General features: G+C 43.5%; 1 protein-coding gene and 1 pseudogene across 4 annotated transcripts in view; one reads left to right on the forward strand and one right to left on the reverse strand.

The window, feature by feature from the left end:
* Positions 1-23,351, forward strand: part of PEX14 (peroxisomal biogenesis factor 14) — a 125,860-nt gene that overhangs the window by 3,446 nt on the left and 99,063 nt on the right. Inside the window, exons 2-3 of one of the 4 annotated variants that reach the window (XM_074334063.2) lie at positions 17,681-17,728; positions 20,198-20,336. The exons of 1 other annotated variant lie outside the window; for it this stretch is intronic. In XM_074334063.2, coding sequence (XP_074190164.1) covers positions 20,328-20,336 — 9 coding nt within the window. In that variant the 5' untranslated portion in view covers positions 17,681-17,728; positions 20,198-20,327. Of the gene's footprint in view, positions 1-9,527; positions 9,549-17,680; positions 17,729-20,197; positions 20,337-23,351 lie in introns of those variants that run through there. 2 more of the 4 variants (XM_088790111.1, XM_019746767.3) reach the window with 2 other exon arrangements.
* On the reverse strand, positions 6,197-8,344 carry LOC109455230 (U2 snRNP-associated SURP motif-containing protein pseudogene; annotated as a pseudogene).

The raw sequence follows: 23,351 nt of genomic DNA on the forward strand, positions 1-23,351 counted from the left end.
CTGTCTGGATTTGTCTGATTTCTTTCCTCACGTTTAGATCCAGGTTAAACATTTTTTGTGAGGATACTATATAGGTGTTAATTGTGTCCCTCTCAGTGAATCACACCGGGAGGCATGTGATACCAGTTTGTCCCATTACTGAGGATAAGTCTGTTGCTGGGTTAAGGTGGTAGTCTGTCATATTTCTCCGTTGTAAAGATAACTTTCTCAACTAGCCATTTTCTTGCAACGTAGCTAATGTTTTTAATACCTTAGATATAATGTCTTATTGAGTCACAAAGTTCTAGAATGATCTAGAATGATTCCCTAGACTTTAAATTTTTTATTTTTCAACTTTCACTGAAGTTTAACATATACCCAGAAAGTATACAAATTATGTGCCTAGCTATGTTTCTTTTTTTTTTTTTTTAAGATTTTATTCGGGAAGGGGAACAGGACTTTATTGGGGAACAGTGTGTACTTCCAGGCCTTTTTTCCAAGTCAAGTTGTTGTCCCTTCAATCTTAGTTATGGAGGGTGCCGTTCAGCTTCAAGCTGTTGTCCTTTCAGTCTTAGTTGTGGAGGGCGCAGCTCAGCTCCAGGTCCAGTTGCCGTTGCTAGTTGCAGGGGGCACAGCCCACCATCCCTTGTGGGAGTCGAACCGGCAACCTTGTGGTTGAGAGCCCATGCTCCAACCAACTGAGCCATCTGGGAGCTCAGTGGCAGGTCAGCTCAAGGTGCCTGTTCAATCTTAGTTGCAGGGGGCGCTGCCCACCATCCCTTGTGGGACTCAAGGAGTTGAACCAGCAACCTTGTGGTTGAGATGCCACTGGCCCATGTGGGAATTGAACCGGCAGCCTTCGGAGTTAGGAGCACAGAGCTCCAACCGACTGAGCCACCGGGCCGGCCCCTAGCTATGTTTCTTGTCTCACAGTTTCCGTGGGTCACGATCAGGGCACAGTTCAGTTGCATCTCATAGGCAGCAGCAGTCAAGGTCTCTGCCAGGGCTGTGATCTCAGAGTCTACAGGGGAAGGATCTGCTTTGAGCTCATGTGGTTGTTGGCCGCATTCAGTTCCTTAACAACTGCCGACTAAGGGCCTTGGCTTGTTACCGGCTGTCAGCCAGGGGCGACCCCCAGTTTCTTGCCACGTGGACCTTCTCAACATGGCCACTTGCTTCCTAAAGCCAGGAAGGGAGAGAATCTCTTAGCAAATTGGACATTACATTCTTGTGTATTGTAACTGTGCACATGCAATTACATGTATCCTGTCACCTTTGCCATATTCTGTTTGCTAGAAGCAAGTCACAGGTCCCACCTACACTCAAGGGGACAAAACCAGGGCATGAATACCAGGAGATGGGGGATCATCAGTCAATGTAGAGTCTGTTCCCCACATGATTGGTTCTAGTTTGGGTCTGCTATGAATATTCACGTACGAGGTGTGATGACTCAATATGGTGACTGTTTAAATAAAAAAAAATTATTACAGTAAAAGACACATTGCCATTAATCCCCCTCAAAATACTCCCCCTCACTTCAGGCACACTTATCCCATGTTCTTGCCACTTTCTGAAACAGGTCTGGAAGTCCTCTTTCGTGAGAGTCTTTAGTTGTACTGTTGTGGCTGCCTCGATGCCCTGAATCATTTTGACTTTGAGGAAGAGCCAGAAGTCACACGATGCCAGATCCACTGAATAAGGTAGATGAGGACACACTGTAATGTTTTTATTTGACAGAAATTGCTGTACTAGAAGTGACACGGAGTGGAGCGTTGTCATGATGGAGGATGATTTTACGGCACACTTCAAAACACTCTTTCTCAACCGTAGCTCACACCCAACTGACTGCACTGAACAAGTTGAAACTTGTCAGACACTTTTCCTAAGGTTTGACGTGCCGCTTCCCATATTGAACATCCCTGCCTTTCTGTTGGATGGCACTCGGCAGCGGAAAGATTCCGTGTCACACATCACTTCTGGTACGACAATTTCTGTCAAATAAACACATTACGGTGTGTCCTCATCCACTGGATATCATTCACTGGATCTGGCACGGTGAAATTTCTGGCTCTTCCCCAAAGTCAAAATAACCAGGAAAGGTAAACATTTTGGATCAATTCAGGACATCGAGGCTATTTGTGAGATCATATGTTTTCATTTTTCTTGGTAAATATCTATGAGTGGGATTGCTGGGTCATATGTAAGTGTATGTTTAGTTTTATAATAAATGGTGTGTTTGCAAAGTTGTATTATTTTTTATTCACATCAGCAGTGTATGAAAGTTTCAGTTGCCCCATATCCATATCAACACTTGGTATTGTCTGTCTTAAATTTTAGCCATTCTAGTGAGTTTGTAGTGGTATTTCATTGTGACTTTAATTTGTGTTTTTGTGATGACTAGTAATGTTGAGCACCTTTTCATGTGCTCATTGGTAAAGGCTGAGGTATGGATAGCAGTTGTTCCATCAACATTTGTTGAACAGATTACCCTTTCTGCATTGAATTATCTTGGTACCTTTGTCAAAAAAAGTTGTATATACATAGATCAATTTCTGGACTCTATTTTGTTCCATATGTCTATGTGTCTATCCTAATACAAATGAAATACTGCCTCAATCGCTGTAGCGTTATAATCTTGAAATCAGATAGTGGGAAGACTATTCATTATCAAAATTGTTTCAGCTTTGGTCCATTGCATCTGTATATAAATCTTAGAATCAGTTTGTCAATTCCTACAGAAAAGCTTGGTGGGATTTTTATTGGGATTGTGTGAAATCCATAGATTAATTTGTGGGAGAATTGACATCTTAACATTATTCATTTTTTAATTCACTAACATGGTATATGTCTCCGTTTAGGCCTTCTTTGATTTTCCTCAAGTGTTTTATAGTTTTGTTTTTTTCAATTGGGGAAGGGGTACAGGACTTTATTGGGGAACAGTGTGTACTTCCAGGCCTTTTTTCCAAGTCAAGTTGTTGTCCTTTCAGTCTTAGTTGTGGAGGGCACAGCTCAGCTCCAGGTCCAGTAGCCGTTGCTAGTTGCAGGGGGCATAGCCCACCATCCCTTGTGGGAGTCGAACCGGCAACCTTGTGGTTGAGAGGACACGCTCCAACCAACTGAGCCATCCGGGAGCTCAGTGGTAGCTCAGTTCAAGGTGCCGTGTTCAATCTTAGTTGCAGGGGGCGGTGCCCACCATCCCTTTCAGGACTCGAGGAATTGAACTGGCAACCTTGTGGTTGAGAGCCCACTGGCCCATGTGGGAATCGAACAGGCAGCCTTCGGAGTTAGGAGCATGGAGCTCTAACCACCTGAGCCACCGGGTTGGCCCCGTGTTTTATAGTTTTAAGTGTGTAGGTCATGTACACATTCTGTTAAATTTCCCACTAAATATTTCATATTTTTACATTTGATCTTAGCCAAAAGGCCGAGAAGCGATTATATATTTCATATTTTTGACTTATTATATTTATGGATTTTATTTTTTAATTTCATTTTTAATTGTTCAATGCTGGCATATAGAAATAAAATTGAGTTTTGTATGTTGGCCTTGTATCTGCAACCTTGTTAAACTCATAATTCTAATAGCTTTTTTGTAGATCCCTTATTTCTCCATAGATAACAATGTCATCTGCAATAAAGACAGTTTTACTTCTTGCTTTCCACTTTACATATCTTTTATTTTTCTTGCTTTATTGTACTGTCTAGGACTTCTCTAGTACAGTGTTGAAAAGAATAGTGAGAGTACACATTCTTGCTTTGTTCCTCATTTTAGGGGAAATGCATTCAGTCTTTCACATTTAAGTATGATGCTAACTATAGTTTTTTTTGTAGGTGCCCTTTATCAAGTGGAGGAGATTCAACTTTTATTTTTAATTTGCTGAGTATTGTCAGGTGCTCCTTTTGCTGTTGTGTGGATCCTATTATTTTCCTCCTTTAGTCTGTTAACATGGTGATTTATGTTCATTGATTTTTCAAGTATTAAACCAGTCTTGCTTGTTGGGTACATTCTACTTGGTCATGATGTGTTACTATTTTTATATATTGCTAGATTTGATTTGTCAATATTTTGTTAAGGATTTGTACATTTATGTTTATGAAGGTTATTTATAGTTTTCTTTTTTGTTTTAAATTATTTAATTATGTATTTTTAAATATATATAAAGCTATTAAACGTTTCTGTTTTTTCTAGTGACAGTTTTGGTATGTTGTGTGTCAAGGAATTTGTCCATATCATTTTAGTTGTCAAATATGTTGTTTTAAAGTTTTTCATAATAGTCCCTTAATATCTTTTAAATGTAGAAATGCAGTGATTCCCTCACCCCCTTTTTTAATAAAGATTTTATTGGGGAAGGGGAACAGGACTTTATTGGGGAACAGTGTGTACTTCCAGGCCTTTTTTCCAAGTCAAGTTGTTGTCCTTTCAATCTCAGTTGTGGAGGGTGCTGTTCAGCTTCAAGTTTGTTGTCCTTTCAGTCTTAGTTGTGGAGGGCGCAGCTCAGCTCCAGGTCCAGTTGCCGTTGCTAGTTGCAGGGGGCAGAGCCCACCATCCCTTGTGGGATTTGAGGAATTGAACCGGCAACCTTGTGGTTGAGAGGACGTGTTCCAACCAACTGAGCCATTAGGGAGCTCAGCGGCAGCTCAGCTCAAGGTGCCGTGTTCAATCTTAGTTGCAGGGGGCAGAGCCTACCATCCCTTGCAGGACTTGAGGAGTTGAACCTGCAACCTTGTGGTTGAGAGCCCACTGGCCCATGTGGGAATCGTACTGGCAGCCTTTGGAGTTAGGAGCATGGAGCTCTAACTGCCTGAGCCACCAGGCCGGCCATGGTTTACCCCCTTTTCATTCCTAATATTGGAAATTAGTGTCTTTAAAAATGAGCTTTTATTTCATTGATTTTCCTCTATTTGTAAGTTTTTGTATCATTTCTTTTCTTTTCTTTTTTTATTTTATTTTATTGGGGAATATTGGGGAATAGTGTGCTCCTCCAGGACCCAATCAGCTCCAAGTCAAGTCATTACTTTCAGTCTAGTTGTGGAGGGCGCAGCACACTGGCCCATGTGGGAATCGAACCAGCGACCCTGGTGTCATGAGCAGTGAGCTCCAACCAACTGAACCAACCAGCCCGCCCTGTATCATTTATTTCTTTCCTTCTGTTTACTTTGGGTTTCATTTGCTCTTATTTTTCTAGCTTCTTTTCTAAAGTCAGTACCTAAAACTGTAAATTTCCCTCTAAACACTGCTTTAGTTGCATTCCACAAATTTAGATATGTTGTGTTTTCATTTTCCTTTAGTTCAGACTGTTTTCTAATTTCCCCTGTGATTTCTTCTTTGACCTGTAGATTATTTAAAAGTCTGTTGTATCATTTCCAAATATTTGGCAATTTTTCCAGATTTTTTTCTGTTACTGATTTCTAGTTTAATTCCGTTGTGGTCAGAGAACACACTTGGTTTGTTTTCAAATCTTTTAAATTTGAGATTTGTTTTGTTGTCTGTCTTGGTGAACTTTCCTCATGAACTTGAAAATAATGTGTATTCTACTGTTGTTGATGGAGTGTTCCTCAAATGTCAGTTTATGTTGATTGACAGTGTTATTTCGGTCTTCTGTATCTTCACTGACTTTGATAAAGGAGCAAAGATTATTAACATCTCCAACTATAATTGTGAATTTGTCTATTTTTAAAATTTTGTCCGATTTACTTCATATATTGTGAAGCTCTTATTGTGTGCATACTTATTCGGGGTATTACGACTTTTTGATTGACTCCTTTATATTTGGAATGTCCCTGTTTATCATTGGTAATATCTATTCCTTTGAAGTTGTCTAATGGTGTCACTACAGCTTTCTTATGCTTGGTATTTGCATGGTATATAATTTTTCATTCTTTGGCTTTTTACCTATGTGTGTCTTTGTTTGAATTGAGCTTTTCGTAGACAGCATACAGCTAGGTCTTGCTTTATCCACCCGCCCAGTCTCATAATCTTTCCCTTTTAATCGGAGCGTTTTATTTATATAGGTAACCCCTGTATTTCACGGTTGTTGGTTTCCTTAAAATGCCGTGTTATGCGAATCCGTGTTATATGAAATAAAGAACTAGTACAAAAAAGGTGGTTAGGTTCCAAAAATTAAAAAAAACATACCACTATATTTTTATAATTAAGAGAAATAGCTTTATTAAAGCAATTTTCACCAAAAGTATAACATTAATATGTGTTAAATAATGTTTTCTTCGTCATCACTAGTAAGGTTTTATTTTGTTCCGTGTCGTTCAGGGATTTTTCTAATTCTCAGACCATGTTAGAACAAAACCGTGTTATAGAAGTGCTGTATTATATGGGGGTTACCTGTCGTTGGATTTAAGTCTACCATCTTGCATTTTTTAAAAATCTGTTCTTTTTTTAAATTAAAAAAATTTTTTGTTTTGTTCAGATTTTATTTGAAATCTAATTCAAATTGTCAAAGCTACAAAAGGATGTTGCTAAGTCACAACATCCTAAAACAAAATACTACTATTGCCAGCAGATCCATTATACACATTTCTGATGAAATTCATTAGCACAACAAAAACTTCATCTTGAGAAACAGTCACAATGGAAGTAATTTATACAATATAAAACAATGGCAGGTCTACAGATGCCGTTATTCATGAGTTTACACGTACATTCACAAACAAATAAACAAAAACCCAGGAATGCTCTTTCACTTGAATTTTTTTTTTTTAAACAGACTGTTCAAGCACAAAACAAAGTCGCATTTCCGATAAGTCACAGCATCTTAAAATTTATGTCGGTGTTTGTTTTTCTTTGACTTTTTATGAGACCTGTGTGGAGATCGAGACTGGGATCTGCCTGGATTTCTTCCCTGATTTTTTAGGAGCTCTAGACCGTGAGCACCTAGACCTCCGAGGAGCCCTTGAACCCGATGGTGATTCTTCCTTTTCTTGTTGGAGTACACTCGTCTTTTTCCTTGCCTTTGATCGAGATTCCAATTTTTCTTTATCCTTCTCATCTCTTTCTCGTTCTCTTTCTAATTTTTTTTATCTCTGTAGTGTTCTACTTGCTCCTGAAAGCTTTGGCCTGATTTTTTAGGTCTTTTTCCAGATTCCAATTCATCCTAAAACTTCATAATTTTGAGCTCGATTTCATGAAACTTAGCTCGTTTTTCCTCACTCATCTCAGAGTACTTGGACTCAGTCATTTCTTCTTTGATCGGATTAGAGTACAAATAATGTTCTTTGGGTTTGGAACTTTGAGTGTCTTTTTCATCTTCACTTTCTTCTTGACTTTGATTTTCTTCTTCTGATTCTTCATGCTGGTCCAATAACTCCCATTTAGAAGTCGTTACAGCCTGTGCTTCCAATTCAGATTCAGCTACAGCTTCCCATTTTGATGAGGCCACTTTAAATATAGGGTCATTCTTCTTTGAGTCTTCAGTTGCATAAGGTGCTCCATCGAGACTGTCGTCAAAACTTTTGGTAGGGACCCACCCCGTAGAGGTCGTCACTGGGAGCGGTGTCTGTAGGAGTCCCACGGACATCTTCCAGAGATGCCCCATCAAGCTTCTCCTCAACGGGGCACCATCGAGCTCACCTGGTATGTCCTCTGTCTCCTTTTCTTCAATAATATTTACAAGTCCTAAGAAAATATTTTGTAGTTTGATCAAAAATCGTTCTGGATAAATTGCCCAATCTTTCCATGCTCTGAAGGAGGCCATTACCTGTTGCTTAAAGTTTTCAGATTAGAAATGGCCTTGACTTGTACGATAGGCAGTATTGAGGTCTGAAAATATCTGACATAACTTTGTTTCAAAATGTTTTCTATAATATTAAGCATTGGCAACTTTGGCTGAAGAGTTGTACAGAACATCAGAAACCAAATATAATGTGGCAATCTTTTTGGGAGGGGGTGTCTTTAAGATGGACGGTGACTCAGTATTGCAGTCCACTATTCAGCAGCTTCAGCATTACTGAGACAGAGCACCATTGCACCTCCAATATCACTTTTCCTTGGCGTTAACCCTCGCAGAATTTCTTCTAAATTGTCCCTTTGTTTTTCCTTAAGTGCTCCTTTTTTCTTAGGCTCCTCTACAAAAGCTTCTGTTTCTTGCTCTTCTGACATCTCAGGCAGGTATGGATTTAACAGTGGCGGCCCTCAAAAAGATCCATTTTTGAACATACGAAAATCTTCCGTCTGCCATTTAGTTGGAGAATCTCCCTGTAGGATAAAGCTTCCACTTACAGTAAACATGGGTTGGTGTCTGGTTTTCAAATAAGAATCTGAATGTGGATTGTTGATTTCTCTGTTCATAATCATAGCTTCAAACATTGGCCCTTCACGTACAACAAACTCAATCATGCGATGTTTTGGGGTGAGCAGATTCCTGCTCAAAATCCTCCTTGTTTTTAGGCGGTGGTGACATGGGAGTACTGAGGTTTTTTAAGCACTCCCGGCTGCGCATTAAAAGGCACATTAAAATTCCTGATGGAGGTGGAGGAAGCGTGTGTTCCATCTTAGAAGGTGGGATGTGTATTGGATGTGGAGGAATAAGCACAGCTTTACCCCAACCTAACTTCATTTCAAAAGACATAATCATCTTTCCATTTTAATTTTTTAAAGCTCTTTCAGCATCTCTTCTATTCATAAAGGCCAAAGCCACAATTTCTCTCTTTTGCTCTTTCTTTATCTATCTCTTTGCTCTTTCTTGTTCTAGGCCACATAATTTTCACACTGGCTAGTGGTGCAAATCTTCCGAATTCTTGGCACAGCATTTCTTCATTCATCTGTGGGTTAATGTTTCCAAGGTATAAATTAGTTGTGCTTGGATCTGCTATGTCATGTGACCCAGGTGCGTAATCATCAAGAACAGATGATCTATTTCTTCTTGAAGGTGCATCCATGGAACAACACTGACCTTCAGAATCTGACAGGCGCCTCAACTCAACTTAACCTGCCTTTTGTTTTATGTCTCTCATCACGCGCTTCTTGAATTTGTTTCAATTCTTTGAAGAGTTCCAAATTGCTTTTTTTCTTTTCTTTCCCCTTTCTTCAGTGGAAGTTTTTTGATTTCTATCACCAGAAGAGATGGCGGTCTTTCGTTGGATGACTGACGTGGAGGAGTTTTTTGATCCGCAAATCTTGAAGACGGCTTATAGATTTTGCCTCTTTTTTCATCTGTTTCATGTTCTTCTTTAGCTGCATTAACGACACCTCCACACACAAATGTTTTCACTTTATTACCATCACTTCCTTCAAAAGCAGCAAGAAATTCCTCATAAATCTCAGCAGCGGACTTTTCATCCTCCTTTTTCTTCAATTCTTCTTGCTCCTTCTTAAACTTCGCTTAGCTGTACTCATTTTTCCAATACTCAATGCTTTAAGTTTGTTTTCTGGAAGAGGTCTTGAAAGATTCTGCTGAGAATCACAAAGGCTTTCGTGGGCACTTTCATTCCTATAATTCTGTTTCCTTGGGCTCTTAGGTCGTGTCCCACTTGCCATATGCACATCGCTATCTGAGGGTCCAGCTGTATCCACATGTGCATCTGAAGATCCAGCTGAATGAGCATCTGATGATATGGTCTGTGGACTGGCCTCCTGAGGTCCGCCTGGCGTTTTGTCCGCCACCTTCAGCTTTGCCCCTCCTTCAGCCTTAAGTCTGTTCTTTGTTCCCTATTTTCTTTTCTTCTTTTGGATTGAATTGTTTTTTTTAGGATTTTGTTTTATCTCTACTGTTGGTTTAGCTGTACTTCTACTTTTATGGTTGTTTTTTTGGTATGTTAATTGCTCTAAGGTTTACCATATGTTACTTTAAGTTACCACAGCCTACGTTCAAGTGATATTATACCAACTCACACATAATGTAGGAACAATGGCATGCTTCTATTTCCCCTCTCATCCATTATACTATTAGTGTCATTGATTTGACTTCCACATATGTCATAAACCCCACAGTACATTTTAAATTGCATTTTAAAAATAGAAAATGTATATATTTGAAATATCTTCTATATTTACGGCATATTTATCATTTCTGGCTTTATTCTTTTGTGTAGACCATGTTTCCATCTGGTATTGTTTTCCTTATTCCTTCTGCTTAAACAATTTCTTTTAACATTTCTTGTGGTACAAGTCTACCATTGACGAATTCTCCCAGCCTTTTTTTTTGTTTGTTTTTTTCTGAAAACGTCTTTTGTATTCATTTTTGACAGTTATTGTCACTGGATATAGAATTCTAGGTTGACTTGTTTGTCTGTGGGCATTTTAATAATACTATTTCTCGGGTTGCATAGTTTCTGATCAGAAGTGTGAAGTCATTCTTAATCTTGATTAATATCTGTAGGTAATGTTTCTCTTTTTTTTCTAGCTGTTTATAAGGTTTTCCCTTTTTCATGGGTTTTTAGCAATTTGATTATGATGTGCCTTAGTATGCTCTTTTTTTTTTCATTAAAGATTTTATTGGGGAAGGGGAACAGGACTTTATTGGGGAACAGTGTGTACTTCCAGGACTTTTTTCCAAGTCAAGTTGTTGTCCTTTCAATCTCAGTTGTGGAGTGTGCTGTTCAGCTTCAAGTTGTTGTCTTTTCAGTCTTAGTTGTGGAGGGTGCAGCTCAGCTCCAGGTCCAGTTGCGGTTTTTTTTCTAGTTGCAGGGGGCACAGCCCACCATCCCTTGCGGGAGTCGAACCGGCAACCTTGTGGTTGAGAGGACACGCTCCAACCAACTGAGCCATCCGGGAGGCAGCTCAGCTCAAAGTGCCGTGTTCAATCTTAGTTGCAGCGGGCGGTGCCCACCATCCCTTGCGTGACTCGAGTTGAACCGGCAACCTTGTGTTGAGAGCCCAGTGGCCCATGTGGGAATCGAACCGGCAGCCTTCGGACTTAGGAGGAGGGAGCTCTAACCGCCTGAGCCACCGGGCCGGCCCAATATGCTCTTTTATTTTTTTCCCTTGCCTTGGTATGCTTTTGTTTGTTCTTTTTGGGGTTTGTGGAGCTTTTTGGATCTGTGAGTTTGTAGTTTTCATCCAGCTTGAAAAATTTTCAGCCATTATTTAGAAAAAAAAATTTATTTGGTCTCCTTCCCCAGCCCCATTCTTCATTTTGGTCAGTTTCTGTTGCCATGTCTTAAAGTGTACTTACCTTTTCTTCTTGCTAGTATCTAATTTGCTGTCATTCCACTTTGAAGTTTTTATTTCAGATATTATATTTTTCATCTCTAGAAGTTCTACTTTCTTTTTATAGCTTATATTTCCTTCCTTACTATAAACATGTTTTCTTTTAAATTCTTTTTTCTAATTCTTCTTTTTAAATTTTTTAAATTTAAAAAACAAATTCTTTTTTTTAAAATTTTTTATGTCACAATTTAGTTTTAGGTGTACAATATAATTGATTCAATATTTGTATTTTTTTTTTAAATTGAGTTCAATTCTTGAATAAAGTTATGTCTTAATGTTCTTCTCTGCTAATTATTTTTCCTGACTTTGCTTATTATGTGTTACACTTTGCTGCTTGTTGACATATGTTGAGAGTTTTGATTGAATGCTGGATGCTTTGAATTTTGCACTGTTCAGGGTCTGGATTTTGTGGTCTTACTTTACAGAGTTTTGATCTTTGTTCTGGTGAGTAGTTGAGTTACTTTTGGTTCATTTTGAGTCCTTCAAGTCCTGTTTAAGCTTTTTAGGGTGGATCTGGGGTTGTCTTTACCCTGGGGTTAATCCAATCCCCCCTCCCCACCCCATACGGCCCTTCCAGGTGTCTATTGAATGCTCTGAATGGGCAGTGAGGATTCTCCACTCCGGTGTTTGGGACTTGTGAGGGTTCTGGGCACTGTTCAGCTCACAACTTCTTTATCACCCTATTTCCAACCTCGTGGAGTTCCACTCTATGTACACATTTTAATCTTCAGCAAAGACTTAAGGGAACCTCTAGGCAGATTTCGGGAGTTCTCTTTCTGCGTAGCGTTCTGCCCGGGAACTCTGCCCTACACCTTTCAGCTGCCTTAGCCTCCCTAAATGCTAGTCCCTGTTTCCTCAACTGGGTGAACCTGCCATGCTCTGCTGCTCCTCCCCCCACCCCCCACACCCCGTGCTTGGGTCTGAGCTGTGCCTCCTGGCAGAAAGCCAGGGTGATCTTAGGGACCATATCATTTGTTTCTGTTCTGTCAGGAATCACAGTCCCGCACTGCCTGCTGTCCAATGTCTACAAACAGTGGTGCCATTTCTTTTATTTAGTTTTCTAGTTGTTTTCAGCAGGAAGGTACATCTGGCCCCTATTACTCCATCACAGAGCAAAGTCTGTTGGTTGATTTTGAGCAGGGCAGTGACACGGTATAACTTCTGTTAGCTCATCCTGAACGTCAGCTGCTGGCATTACTCCCACTATTCCCACAGATGAGGAAACTGAGGCTCAGGTTGAACAGTATACCCACAGTCACTCAGTTATTAATGCCAGCGTTCACACATTTTCCACGGTACCAGTGCCTCTCAAAAAATATTTGTTGAATCTTATTCTTCCCAGCAAAGAACTATAGGCCAGACTGGCTTAGGACGTACCCAGAGTTCCACAGGCACTAAGCAGATGAAGAATGACTGCGCCTAGACCTGGATGTTCTGCCACTTGCTCAGACTGAGCTGTGTGTGCCCTTGACCTCTGCTGTGCTTCAAGGTCAGCACACGGTCACACCTTCTGGCTGGGGAAGGTCAGTGCCCGGGCAGCAGGAGCGAGAGTTCTTTTGTCTCTGTTAAACTGAAAGCGTTTCTTTCTCTGTCACTGTGGTCGTTTGTTTGTTTGCTTGCTTGTTTGTTTTTTAAAGCAGGCTTGTGCTTTTGCCCTCCTCTTCCTGCTCTCCGCACTCTGGCCCCTACGGATCCTGACTGGATTGCCTAGAGCCTGCTTCTTGTACCTTTGCAGTAGACCTCAGCTGTGATTTCTAATCCTTGCTATTATTAGTATTGTTTTTAAATTCATAGGCCACCCTGTCACGAAGTCCAGGATCAAGTTGGAGTTTAATTTGTAGGGATTTGTTCCCAGCCACAAAATCGACGTGACCACTTAAAGGGGGTCGATGGAGGGGCAGGTGTTTGAGAAGTGCTAAGTTTTCATAAAAGCTGGACCGGTGAGACTCAGGGCCTGAATGGGCTTGGGGATCCAGCTCTGACAGGTACTTGGCTGCTCGGGCCTTTGCCGTCTTTGAGGAAACTTCTAGAGCTGCATGTTCAGGATGGGATCTGTCCTCCTCGTTGGCATAAGGAAGCAGGGTCGTCAGGGTGCTCCAGGGGCCTGGTGGTGGTTTGGACGGCGCGGTCTTCATTGCATACTTTGCAGGATGTTTAGCCTCCCAGGCGCCTGCCCTCACAATGCCCATGGTGACACCCACAAACACCTTCACACACTTTCAGATGCCCCTTGGGGGTGTTTCTCCCCCGGGATTGAGAACCATCAGGCCACAACACTGCACTGAAAGCAGGCCAGGTTCGTGTTAGGTCGTAGGTGAACTGTTCTGGGAAAGACACTGCCGTTGTCCTCTGCTTGCTTCATTTGGGCCTAAGTCTGCACAGTGGTTCCTTTGTTTTAGTTTTTTAAATTAAACACAATTCCAGCACATATTTGTTAAGTACCAGTGATATTCTAAGTGCTGAGAGTCAGCCTTCCATAAACAGTGCAGTGAAGAGTTCCAGTCAAGATGGGGGAGTAGAAGCACATTTGGGTTTTTTCCAGGGTTTGGTGATTATGAATAGAGCTACTGTAAACATTCAGGTGTGAGTTTTTGTGTGAATGTAAGTTTTCATTTCACTGGGATACATACCTAGGGGTGTGATTGTTGAGTCATATGGTAAGTTGATGTTTTACTTTATGAGAAACGCCAAACTGTTTTCCACAGTGGCTGTGTCAGTTTGCATTGTCACCAGTGATGTGTGAGAGGACCGTTTTGTCTACATCCTTGCTACCACTTGGTATTTTATTTTTTTTTCATTTTGGCCATTCTAATAAATGGGTAGTTGTATGAAAAATAGGTAAGATGGCAAAGTACCTGCCTTCAAGGAGCTTAACATCTAGTGTGGAGAGATGGATAGTAAACTAATCATCCAATGAAGAATTTCAGGTGTTATCAAGGAAATCAACAGGGAGACTAATAAGGATGAAGGCCATGTTGGTCATCAAGAAACAGTTTTCTGAAGGACACTGACACAGAAAAGGGGGGATGGGCCATTTTAGACTGCAGATATTTCAACATGAGCTAGAGAATCATCTGGAATATAATCGGTATTGGGCAATTCCCAGATTGGCGAGAAGTCCTTTGCGCAGTCACTGATGAGGGCTGACTGACCTCAGACAGCACTGAATTGGAATGCCGCTTGGGGAAATGCTTGCTCCTCTCAGTAGCCCCGAGATTGAATATGGAGGGCTGGATTTGGGGTGCCAGAAGGCTCTGGGAAGCCAAACCTTGAGGAATTTGGGGAGTGTTGCTGTTGGAAATTCCTGGATGGGGACATGTACACACATATGTGCTTCTATAGCCTTTTAATATCTTTGGAAGAATATATAAGGAACCAGCATCAGTGGTGGGTCCCCTAAGGAAGAGGGGACTGAGTGTTGGGATGAGAAGAAAGCTTCCTTTTAAAAAATTTTAAATATTAAAAAATATAAAATAATATAAAAATATGAATATAAAATTTTTTTAAAGCAAAATATACTTAACGTGGCTCACAATTTCGAAAGGTACAAAAAGGCATATGATGGCAGAGACTTACTTGGTACTGTATACTGTTTAAAGTTTTCCCTCTGGAAAATAGTAGCTATTCAAGAGATAAACTAATTTTAAGGGAAGTTCCTTGGCGATAATGATTCACAGTGATCTCAGGAATTAAGTTTTGGGTTAAGTCAGAATGAGGCATCCTAAATATTAAAGCTGTTTGCATTACTTTGTTTCATCTAGTCAAAAAAACCTACAGTATTATTTATGGGGTAGCATTACGGTTGTTGCTTAAGAAAATGTGGTCTAAGCCAAACTTGATTATTTTGATTAAGTAGAAAGGTTCAGGTCCCTTTAGTACCAGTTACTAACTGAGTCATAGGTGTTACTTAACCTCCCTTGCCTCAGTTTCCTCATCAGCAATAATTGCATAAATTTATTGTGAGAATCAAATGAAGGAAGAGCTAAACAAATGTGAGCAGTTAGCGTTTACCAGGTGGAGTGAAGGAAGTCCTCTGGAAGATAATGAACTTTATACCATGTTTCCCCGAAGATAAGACGCAGCTGGACCTTCAGCTCTAATGCGTCTTTTGGAGCAAAAATTAATATAAGACCCGGTCTTATTTTAATATAAGACCGGGTCTTATATGGTATATAATATAATATAATGTAATATAATATATAATATAATTACTGGGTCTTATATTAATTTTTGCTCCAAAAGACACATTAAAGCTGATGGTCCGGCTAGGTCTTATTTTCGGGGAAACACAGTAGTCCATTCACTTGAATTAAAACTGTTGTTCTCTTCTTTGTTGCTCATTCATTCATTCATTCGTTCGTTCAGCAAATATCTATGGGAGGCCTGATCAGTGCTCATACTGTCCTAGGCCCTGGGGATACAGTGAAAAGCAAACAGTTTCTGCCCCCGTGGAGTTTATAATCTGGTGAGGGACACGGATGTCAATCTGATAATCACACATGTAAAGTCGCAGTTCTGCTCCGTCCATGAAGGACAGGTATAGTCTGTCCGTGTGTGACAGACAGGGAGAGTTGACCCTGCCATGGATGTCAGAGGATTGCTTCCCCGAGGAAGTGACTGAGCTGAGAGCTGAAGGACAAAGTGAACTGCCAGGGAAGGGCAGGAATAGCCTGTGCGAAGGCCCGAGGCAGCAGAGGCCTGTGTGTCTGCTGTGGGCGAGCGGGCATTACGGTGCCGCACAGACCCGAGATGCGGTCCGAGTCGATGCAAGTCCTTGCAGGCCACGCTGAGAAGGGTTTTCTGTTAGAGTTGTTGTTTACCGGGGGGGAGAGTGGATGGGAGCTGAGATAGATGATCAGAGCATCATTTTGAAATGATAGTCTGTTTGCAGCGTGGAAATGAACTGGAAGAGGCCCAGCGCGGCTGTGGGTGAGCTGGTCAGGCTGTTGCAGTCGTCCCGGCAGGAGATTTTGGAAGCTTGGCCCATAGTAATTGCAGTGGATGTGGAGAGAAGTGGATGGACTGATTCCATGGGTATTTAGGAAGGACTGTTGGCAGGACTTGATGTGTTGGCTCTGGCAAGTGGGGGAGAAGGTGCTGTCCTGGATGGCCTCTTGGATTCTGGTTTGCAGATTTCGGTGGAAGCTTGTCCCATTCATGCACGGAACACTAGAAGCGGGTATGTGTGGCAGAGGAAGGGGATTTCGAATCTACTAAGGACTTGTTAAGTCCAAGAGGAGGCAGGAATGCAATTGGATGTGGAACTGAGAGGGGTCTGGGCTAGAGATCTCAATGCATGAGCTTCTTGATACCTGGAGCTGGGGGATGCCGGGCGGCGGGAAAGCATGCCCAAATCTCCCCGAGACTTTCCAGTCAGGTTCCACACGTGCTAGCTAGTTTCGTGCTGGCTGGCCTTGTCCTGGGACAAGAAGGCGCTCTTGGGACAGGACTTTGGATAAGGAGGTAGAGTCCTTCTTCCAGCAAGGTCCTCGCCACTGTGCTGTGTGTCACTGTGTGGTAGGAAGCAACTGGGTGGAAGAAATTCTTTGGGGACCTTCTGTGGAGTGGACTATTTTCCTTTCCTGCCTTCTGTCCTCCTTCCCAGGAAGCCTGGCACTTGCCATCTGAGCTGGAAGGAGAAGAGGCTGCTCCTGAGACCCACACATTAGCTGCACTTGTCTGGGTGTTATCTGTGGATAATTGGAAATTGGCTTGGACATCAGTAACAATAAACTAATCACAGCTGTCGCAAACTGCTTGCTTTATTGTTTTGGAGATTTGTAAATTTCCTCCGAGTCTGTCTGTCTGTCTCTGCCTCTCCCTTTCTGTAAATTTTGGTCAGCTCAACTAAGGGTTGAAGGCAGATGTGAGGGTGAAAGGGAGAGATCCAAAGAAGGAAACAGACGAGAGCCGGGCGAGTGGGCCACAGTGCCGCCTGCCTGTCGGTTGGTCTGTTTATCTGTCAGCCTGTCATCAGCTTATTTTAAAAAAAAGGATGTAAGCCTGGCTTGCTTTTCTACTGTGGATTGGTGTCCTTAGTAACTGGTGCAGTTGTCACTTCCTGGCTCCGAGTAGATAGATGCCCAGAGAAAATCCTGAATGTGGGCAGGTGGGGCCCCCTGGTGGGTGGATCTGGTTCTCCACTTCTCTGCTTTTTCCTGGTCAGCATGCTGGGGAGGTGGCAAGAAGGAAGTTTTGCTGTCACCGAAAGCCTTCCCTCTGGACTTTGCCATTTCCGTGGATTTTGCGATGGCCTGAGCCCCTGCTGCTCAGCTGCTGGTCTTGGGCCCTCCTCCGTCAAAGCCAGCCTTCCTGAGGCTCCGTGACAGTGAACCCAGACACAGCCTCTTCGTGTTCACTGGCAACTTCAGAGCCTTGCAGCTACTGCTCACAGGTAGCCCACCTGGCCTCCTCGGCGGCGTGTAAAAGCAGCGAGAGCTCGGAGACAGGTGGTGTGTGTTGCTTGAGTAGAACGTCTTTGGTTTGGGGCTGTCCATTGGGTGGCACTGTGATCTTATTTTTGTTTGTTTTTCTTCGCAGCCAAGCTCTACTCCAGGAAGTGAAAATGGGACGCCCCGAGAGGCGCTGGTAAGAGCCCAAGTTGTATCTGTATCGTTTTCTAACAATTAAAGCTAAAGAAACCGTGTCATCCTGTAGTTCTACGTCAGTAGTGCCCCCTGGAAAGTAGGGGTTGTGTGGACTGACCCCGTCAGTGACCTCTGACCTTCTGGCATCCGGGATTAGTGCGATCTCCTTAGCAAAGCCTGGTCTTTCCTGGAACTAAAAGCTTATCCTGGTTGGTGATGTACCACTTGGTTTGTTGCTGACTAGTAGTATTAGTGGGGTACCTGAACGCTTTGGGGGCCAAGTTGGGGTGAGGTTACAGGGCCTAACTAACCACATTGCTCCTTGATTGTCTGGAATGGACGTTCTCTGCTCCACAGGGGAGAGCACCTCAGTGGCCTTTGACGAACAGACAAGGGCGGAAGCTCCGTTTTGCCTGCTCAGTAGTTAGGATTGTGATATTCGTTGCCAACATGGTCCGCTTATGCTGTTGACAGGGAAGAGGCCTGCTAAGTCCCGGAGGTCATATTTTTTACAGTGTGCTTTTGCTCTGGTCTGAGCCAGAGTCCCTGCCCGCCTGCCCCATTTTCACCCCAGTTTGCGTTTCAGGGCCTGCTGTCAGTCCCGTTGGCTGGGTAGTGAGATCTGTTCTGTACAAACCAGACAAGTTTCATGGAGGGGCCAGCTTCAGGTCGAACTTTTCAGAGCTTTCTCTTTCTTGGAATAGTGACAGCAAGTTTACGGATGTACCCACCCAGCTTTTGTTTCTGCGGGGCCTGGCGTTTCACCTGTTTTGCTTCCCTTGCCTTTGGCAGTAGCGGGCGGAGGTGCCGTGAAGGTCCCAGCCAGGACGAGCGAGTCTGAGTGCTAGCCTGCACTGCGGCTTTCCGAGGCAGACGGTGAGCCGTACAGGGACCCACGCGGTGCAGGTCCTGCCAGGACTGCGTCAGGGAGTTTGCTGGCATCGTGTCACACCCCACAGCGGCTTCATGTCCCTCTTGGTAGTGCCTGGGTTCTTCCTTGACGTTCCTGTGGTGTGAAGCCAGGAGACTTCGCCCTGCCACTTGCTTAGCTAGGGAGCGCGAGCGTTTCCTGTGGGGCCTGCGCAGTGCCCCTCGGGCTGGTGTTGTGGCTGGTTTTGGATTAAAGTCCAAACTGAACACGGTTGTCCTTCAACCCTTTACTTCCTCAGTCTCTTCTCAAATGTCACTCTCCTGATTTAATTACTGACCACCGGAAGAATGGCCGGTCCATTTTGGGGGGGCGGATTGGCCAAACTCTTGGAGGTCCTTCCTAGCAGCGAGCCCTAAGCACTTGGCAGCTTCGCTGATTTCTGGGTATTTGGAACCCTGCGGCCCCTTTGCTCTGCTGGTGCTTCTGTGCCCTGCTCTTCCTGCTGTTGTGCAGCTGCGTGTTGGTGGTGTTTTTATTTCTTTCTTTTCTGGGAGGCCCTGAGCAGTCTTCAAACCCTAGTAGCCTGCGATTGTCCAGAGTTCAGACTCATTCTCTCCAGGCCAATCTACAATTACCTTATATTTAATTAATATTTTTCCCCCCTCTTTACGTACTTGCTGCATAATTGCTCAGAGGAAAGAAAACACATAGCAGCAATTTATATATATATAAAAAAAACAATAATTAAAAAAAAACCCCGAAATAAACTCCCATCTCATTTGGGCTGATCCTATGAGTTGGGTAATTAGGGCCCTATTAAAAGGTAGACCCCTCTTTTTTTTTTTATTAATTTTTTTATATTAAACTCCCACAGTCTCTCAGTCACGCCCTTATTGCTTTTGGCCAACCATTTGCAGCAGCCTGATTAAACGAGGGCACCAGCCGAGTTGTGTGGTCGTGTGTGAGCCGCTTGTGCCTCGTGGGAGTGGCAGTGGGAGGGTGTGTGGCAAGGGAGCACGCCAAGGGGCGAGCGAGGGCTCATGTGGCAGGTTGTGGGTGCAGGACCCGCTGCTGTGACCTGGCAGCAGGATGGACGTGGTCAAGAGTCACAGGGTGCCTGCCGGAGAGGTGATGGCTGGTACGTGGCCCCCAGCTCAGAGCCTCAGCACAGTGGGAGGTTTCTCAGGCCGTGTGTGTGTGTGTGTGTGTGTGTGTGTGTGTGTGTGTGTGTATTGTCATCTCCTGGATGCTCCGGACGAGCAGACAATTGCAGAATAAAACGAAGCCTTTGTCTCAAGTAATTTATATATTTTATTTGGAGAAAAGGCAATTGCGTACATGAAACAATTAGCAAAGAGCACAAGGCTGTGTATAATTTTAGCAAACAGTCCAAAATCGTATATAATTTGGTGCAGAATTGCCCGGCTTGGAGTATAAGGGAGCCCTCATTATTCCGAGAAGGAGTTCTGCAGAGGAAGTGGGGGGGTCTCGGGGAGGGGGGTACCTCGGGGTGGTTTTTGTGGAGCTTGAAGCCAAGCCTTGAGGAACAGGATATTTCAGTGCTGAGGGAAATATCTGGTGTGCTGTTCTTGTTTTCAGCTGAGTGCAAAGTTCCTCAGTGGAAGCGGCCTGTGCCCCGCACTCAGAGCTGAGCTTGGGGTGCTGAAGGCAAATGCCCTGATTCTTTGTCTGCAGCACTAGAGGATGACTTTGGAATCATTTCTACCTTATGAAAAAAGTAAGTTATGACAGAAGGGCCGCTACTGAGTAGTCACTACTGTGCAAATGGCGTTGATAGGTAGATGTATCGGGGCATCTACATTATTGTTTTGCTTTATTTGCTGGGAAAGAACGGCCTGATTTTCATTTCTGTCCTCTCTGGACCGTGAAAACTGGCTTGTGATTTTGTGGTGAGCAGTACAGTCGTGTGGTGCCTACATGACACATTTGTGATTCCAGCCGTCCCCAGGTCTTGATGCTACCCAAGCCGTGACACTGATGTTACTTTCTCTTGCCCCTTCAGTCCTCCCCTTCCCCCCAAAACCCACCCAGCACCCCCAGACGTACAGTGGGATAGTTGCTCTATAATGTCATGTTCTCAGGGCTGGAGACGGGTGAACAGACCAGTCTCGATAAAGTCTGTCAGCTCCCAGTTGAAATTCTGATGGTTGATGACAAAACTCTGCCAGAATGAAAGTGGCTTACTGCTTTGTACTCCTTCACTGACCTCTGCCTCCTAGGGCAGAGATTTGACAGCCCCCAGAGTACTGACTCCAGACCTGTCAGTTTCCTGTAGACCCGAGTTCTCTCGTCACCGGTGTGGACACGTGCCCAGGCTCTCGCAGACTGTGGCTGGGTTCCCGCAGGGCTCCGGCGGGATCAGTCCACCTAGTCCATGGGTTGGAAGAATGGGTGGGCAGTTGTGTGCATGGCGCAACTCAGCCCTGTCTTGCCTAGATACAGAAACTGGGCTTAAGTCATCTTCCGAGAGTCCTTTTAGTCATAGGATTTTAGGTTATTTGAAGTAAGCAATAAATCAGTTTCATTTACGTGTCTTGTTTACTTGTTTCAACGCAACTAGTTCCTCAGTGTTCAGCCCCACTGTTGCTCACGTGCTTTTTATACAGCGCTTATGGATTTGGGCTAAGCTAGAATTTCAGGTTTTTGCTTTGACACCACATTCTTTCTAATGGATGAGTCTCCTACCTTGCTCTCTTCCTCTAACTTGAAGGTATAGGGTTTGTTGGTTTGTTTGTTTTTTTGTTTCTATCCTTTCCCTGCATCCATCCACCAAAAGAATGCCAGACTACACAGAACGTATTTCTCTAAATGACGATAGTTTCTACGTTATCACCTTCCCGAGGATTAGTATTTTGCAGTACGCTGAATTATTAAAAATAAGGATGCCCTACATGGCAGAGCCAGGCTGTGTCTCAGTAGTTTTGTCCTCTTAGTACGGAAATAGCCTGTACCCTCAGGTTTCTCCTCGAGGTTAAGATGGAGCCTGGCCCAGGGGGGTGTACGTCGTGTATTTGATCTCAGTCCTCCCCGGGGGAGCTCATCCACCTTACACTGGGCACCTACGGATTTTCTCTTTGGTTTTTGAGTCAGTTAACCGGAGGTTGGTAATCAAAAGGCCGTTAGGATCTTGATGAATTCGGGGAGCTCATCTGTGAGCTTCTCCTTAAGAATAGCTGTGGCTAGTTGCCTGTCTTTCAGAGACCTCTCACAGGTCTTCCTGGCAGAGTCTCCCTGTGTTCGTATCCTCTGTGGTGAGAGTACTTTGGTGCCCTTACTGGTGGGCCACGTGGACAGGTGGTTCTCAGGTGTCTCCCACACCGAGACATTTCTCAGGGATGAGATTCACAGGGCCAACGCGTTTCTTTGTGCACAGTCCCCACGTATGGGTGTGGGTATATATGCACATGTGGGACATATCACACACACACACACACACACATATTTGTTTTATAAAATTCAAAGCACTTGGTGGGGAAACAAAGTTCATTTTAATAGTGAATTCATGCATGGGGCAATGAAACTAGCCAGTTAGAGATTTCAGGAAACGTATTTTTCCAGGAAAAATAAATAAATATGGCAAATCTAAAGTCTTAAGCCTTATTATTTTAAAAATCTGGGATGGTTGATTTCTGCGGGCTGTCGCAGAGTAGGTGTGCTGACACGAGCTGCGTTCCCCACCTCTGTTTCCCACTTGGGGACATCTGTCTGGATGCAGGTGACTGGGGAGGACGTTATAAGGATAATCCTAAATCTGCTCTATTTATTTGTTTTCAAAAAGTGAATCAGCTTCAGATTTTGGTGCATGAACTGTTACTAGCAACACGTGACGGGGGCTCCCCTCGGAACTGCTGCTGAGAAACATGGGACTAAAATCAAGTGTGAACAGCTGGGGGCTTGGGCTCTGGTGTAATTCTGGTGGTGACACAGTCATGTGCCCAGACCGTGGATACTGGGCCTGCGGCCTGGGCACCGGTCAGACCATGCTGGCTTCCTCCTTCTCCGCTCCCCTCTCATCAACAGTGGAAACCTTTAGTGAAGCGACGGTGCTCTTTTAATATAACACCATCATGCCTTGTTTGGGAGGGTGCCTGAGATTCCCGCCCGCCTGCCCTGCAGGTCGGGGGAGGAAAGCTGCTTAGAACTAATTGCTGAAAAGGATGAACTTGAGAAAAGCCTCATTCCGTCTCTGGGTGGCTTCTCTGTAATCTCCAGGCCACTTACTGATTTTGAAATTACTGCCTCTTCCTACTCTGTCCTTCCTATTATGGACTGAGAGGGTTTATTGAATAGACGAGGCGGTGCCCTTCAAATTCTTTCCTCTTTCAGGTAAATGAAGAGGTTGTTTTTTTCAGTTTCAAGGTATCCTTTTACAAATAATTATTAGATGAATCGAAACTCTTAGGAGTAATAATTAGAGAAATGGAATTTGAAATAGTTATTCAGCTTTGTTTATACTTCGGGTTCCTGGCTTTCCTGGTAACACTTTATATTTGCCATAGTTCCTGTAATCAGAGGCGCTGACTGTTGGATCACCAAACAGTGTCTTCACTTTGGAGATGTGGGAACTGAGCTGAGCACTCGAGTGCCTTTTCTCAGAGCCGCACAGTGACTGCGGGCAGGATTCAGACTTGTCAGCAGCATCCTTCTTGCGGAAGAAGTGGGCCTGTTTCCTCCTTGTTCTCCTAGAGGTGCAGTCTTAGAGTTCCTGCCTCGCCATTGCTGCTGGTGGGAT

The sequence above is a fragment of the Rhinolophus sinicus genome, chromosome 14 (genome assembly GCF_057876585.1).
Source record: "Rhinolophus sinicus isolate RSI-liver-muscle chromosome 14, RSI-T2T, whole genome shotgun sequence".
Classification (NCBI taxonomy): domain Eukaryota; kingdom Metazoa; phylum Chordata; class Mammalia; order Chiroptera; family Rhinolophidae; genus Rhinolophus; species Rhinolophus sinicus.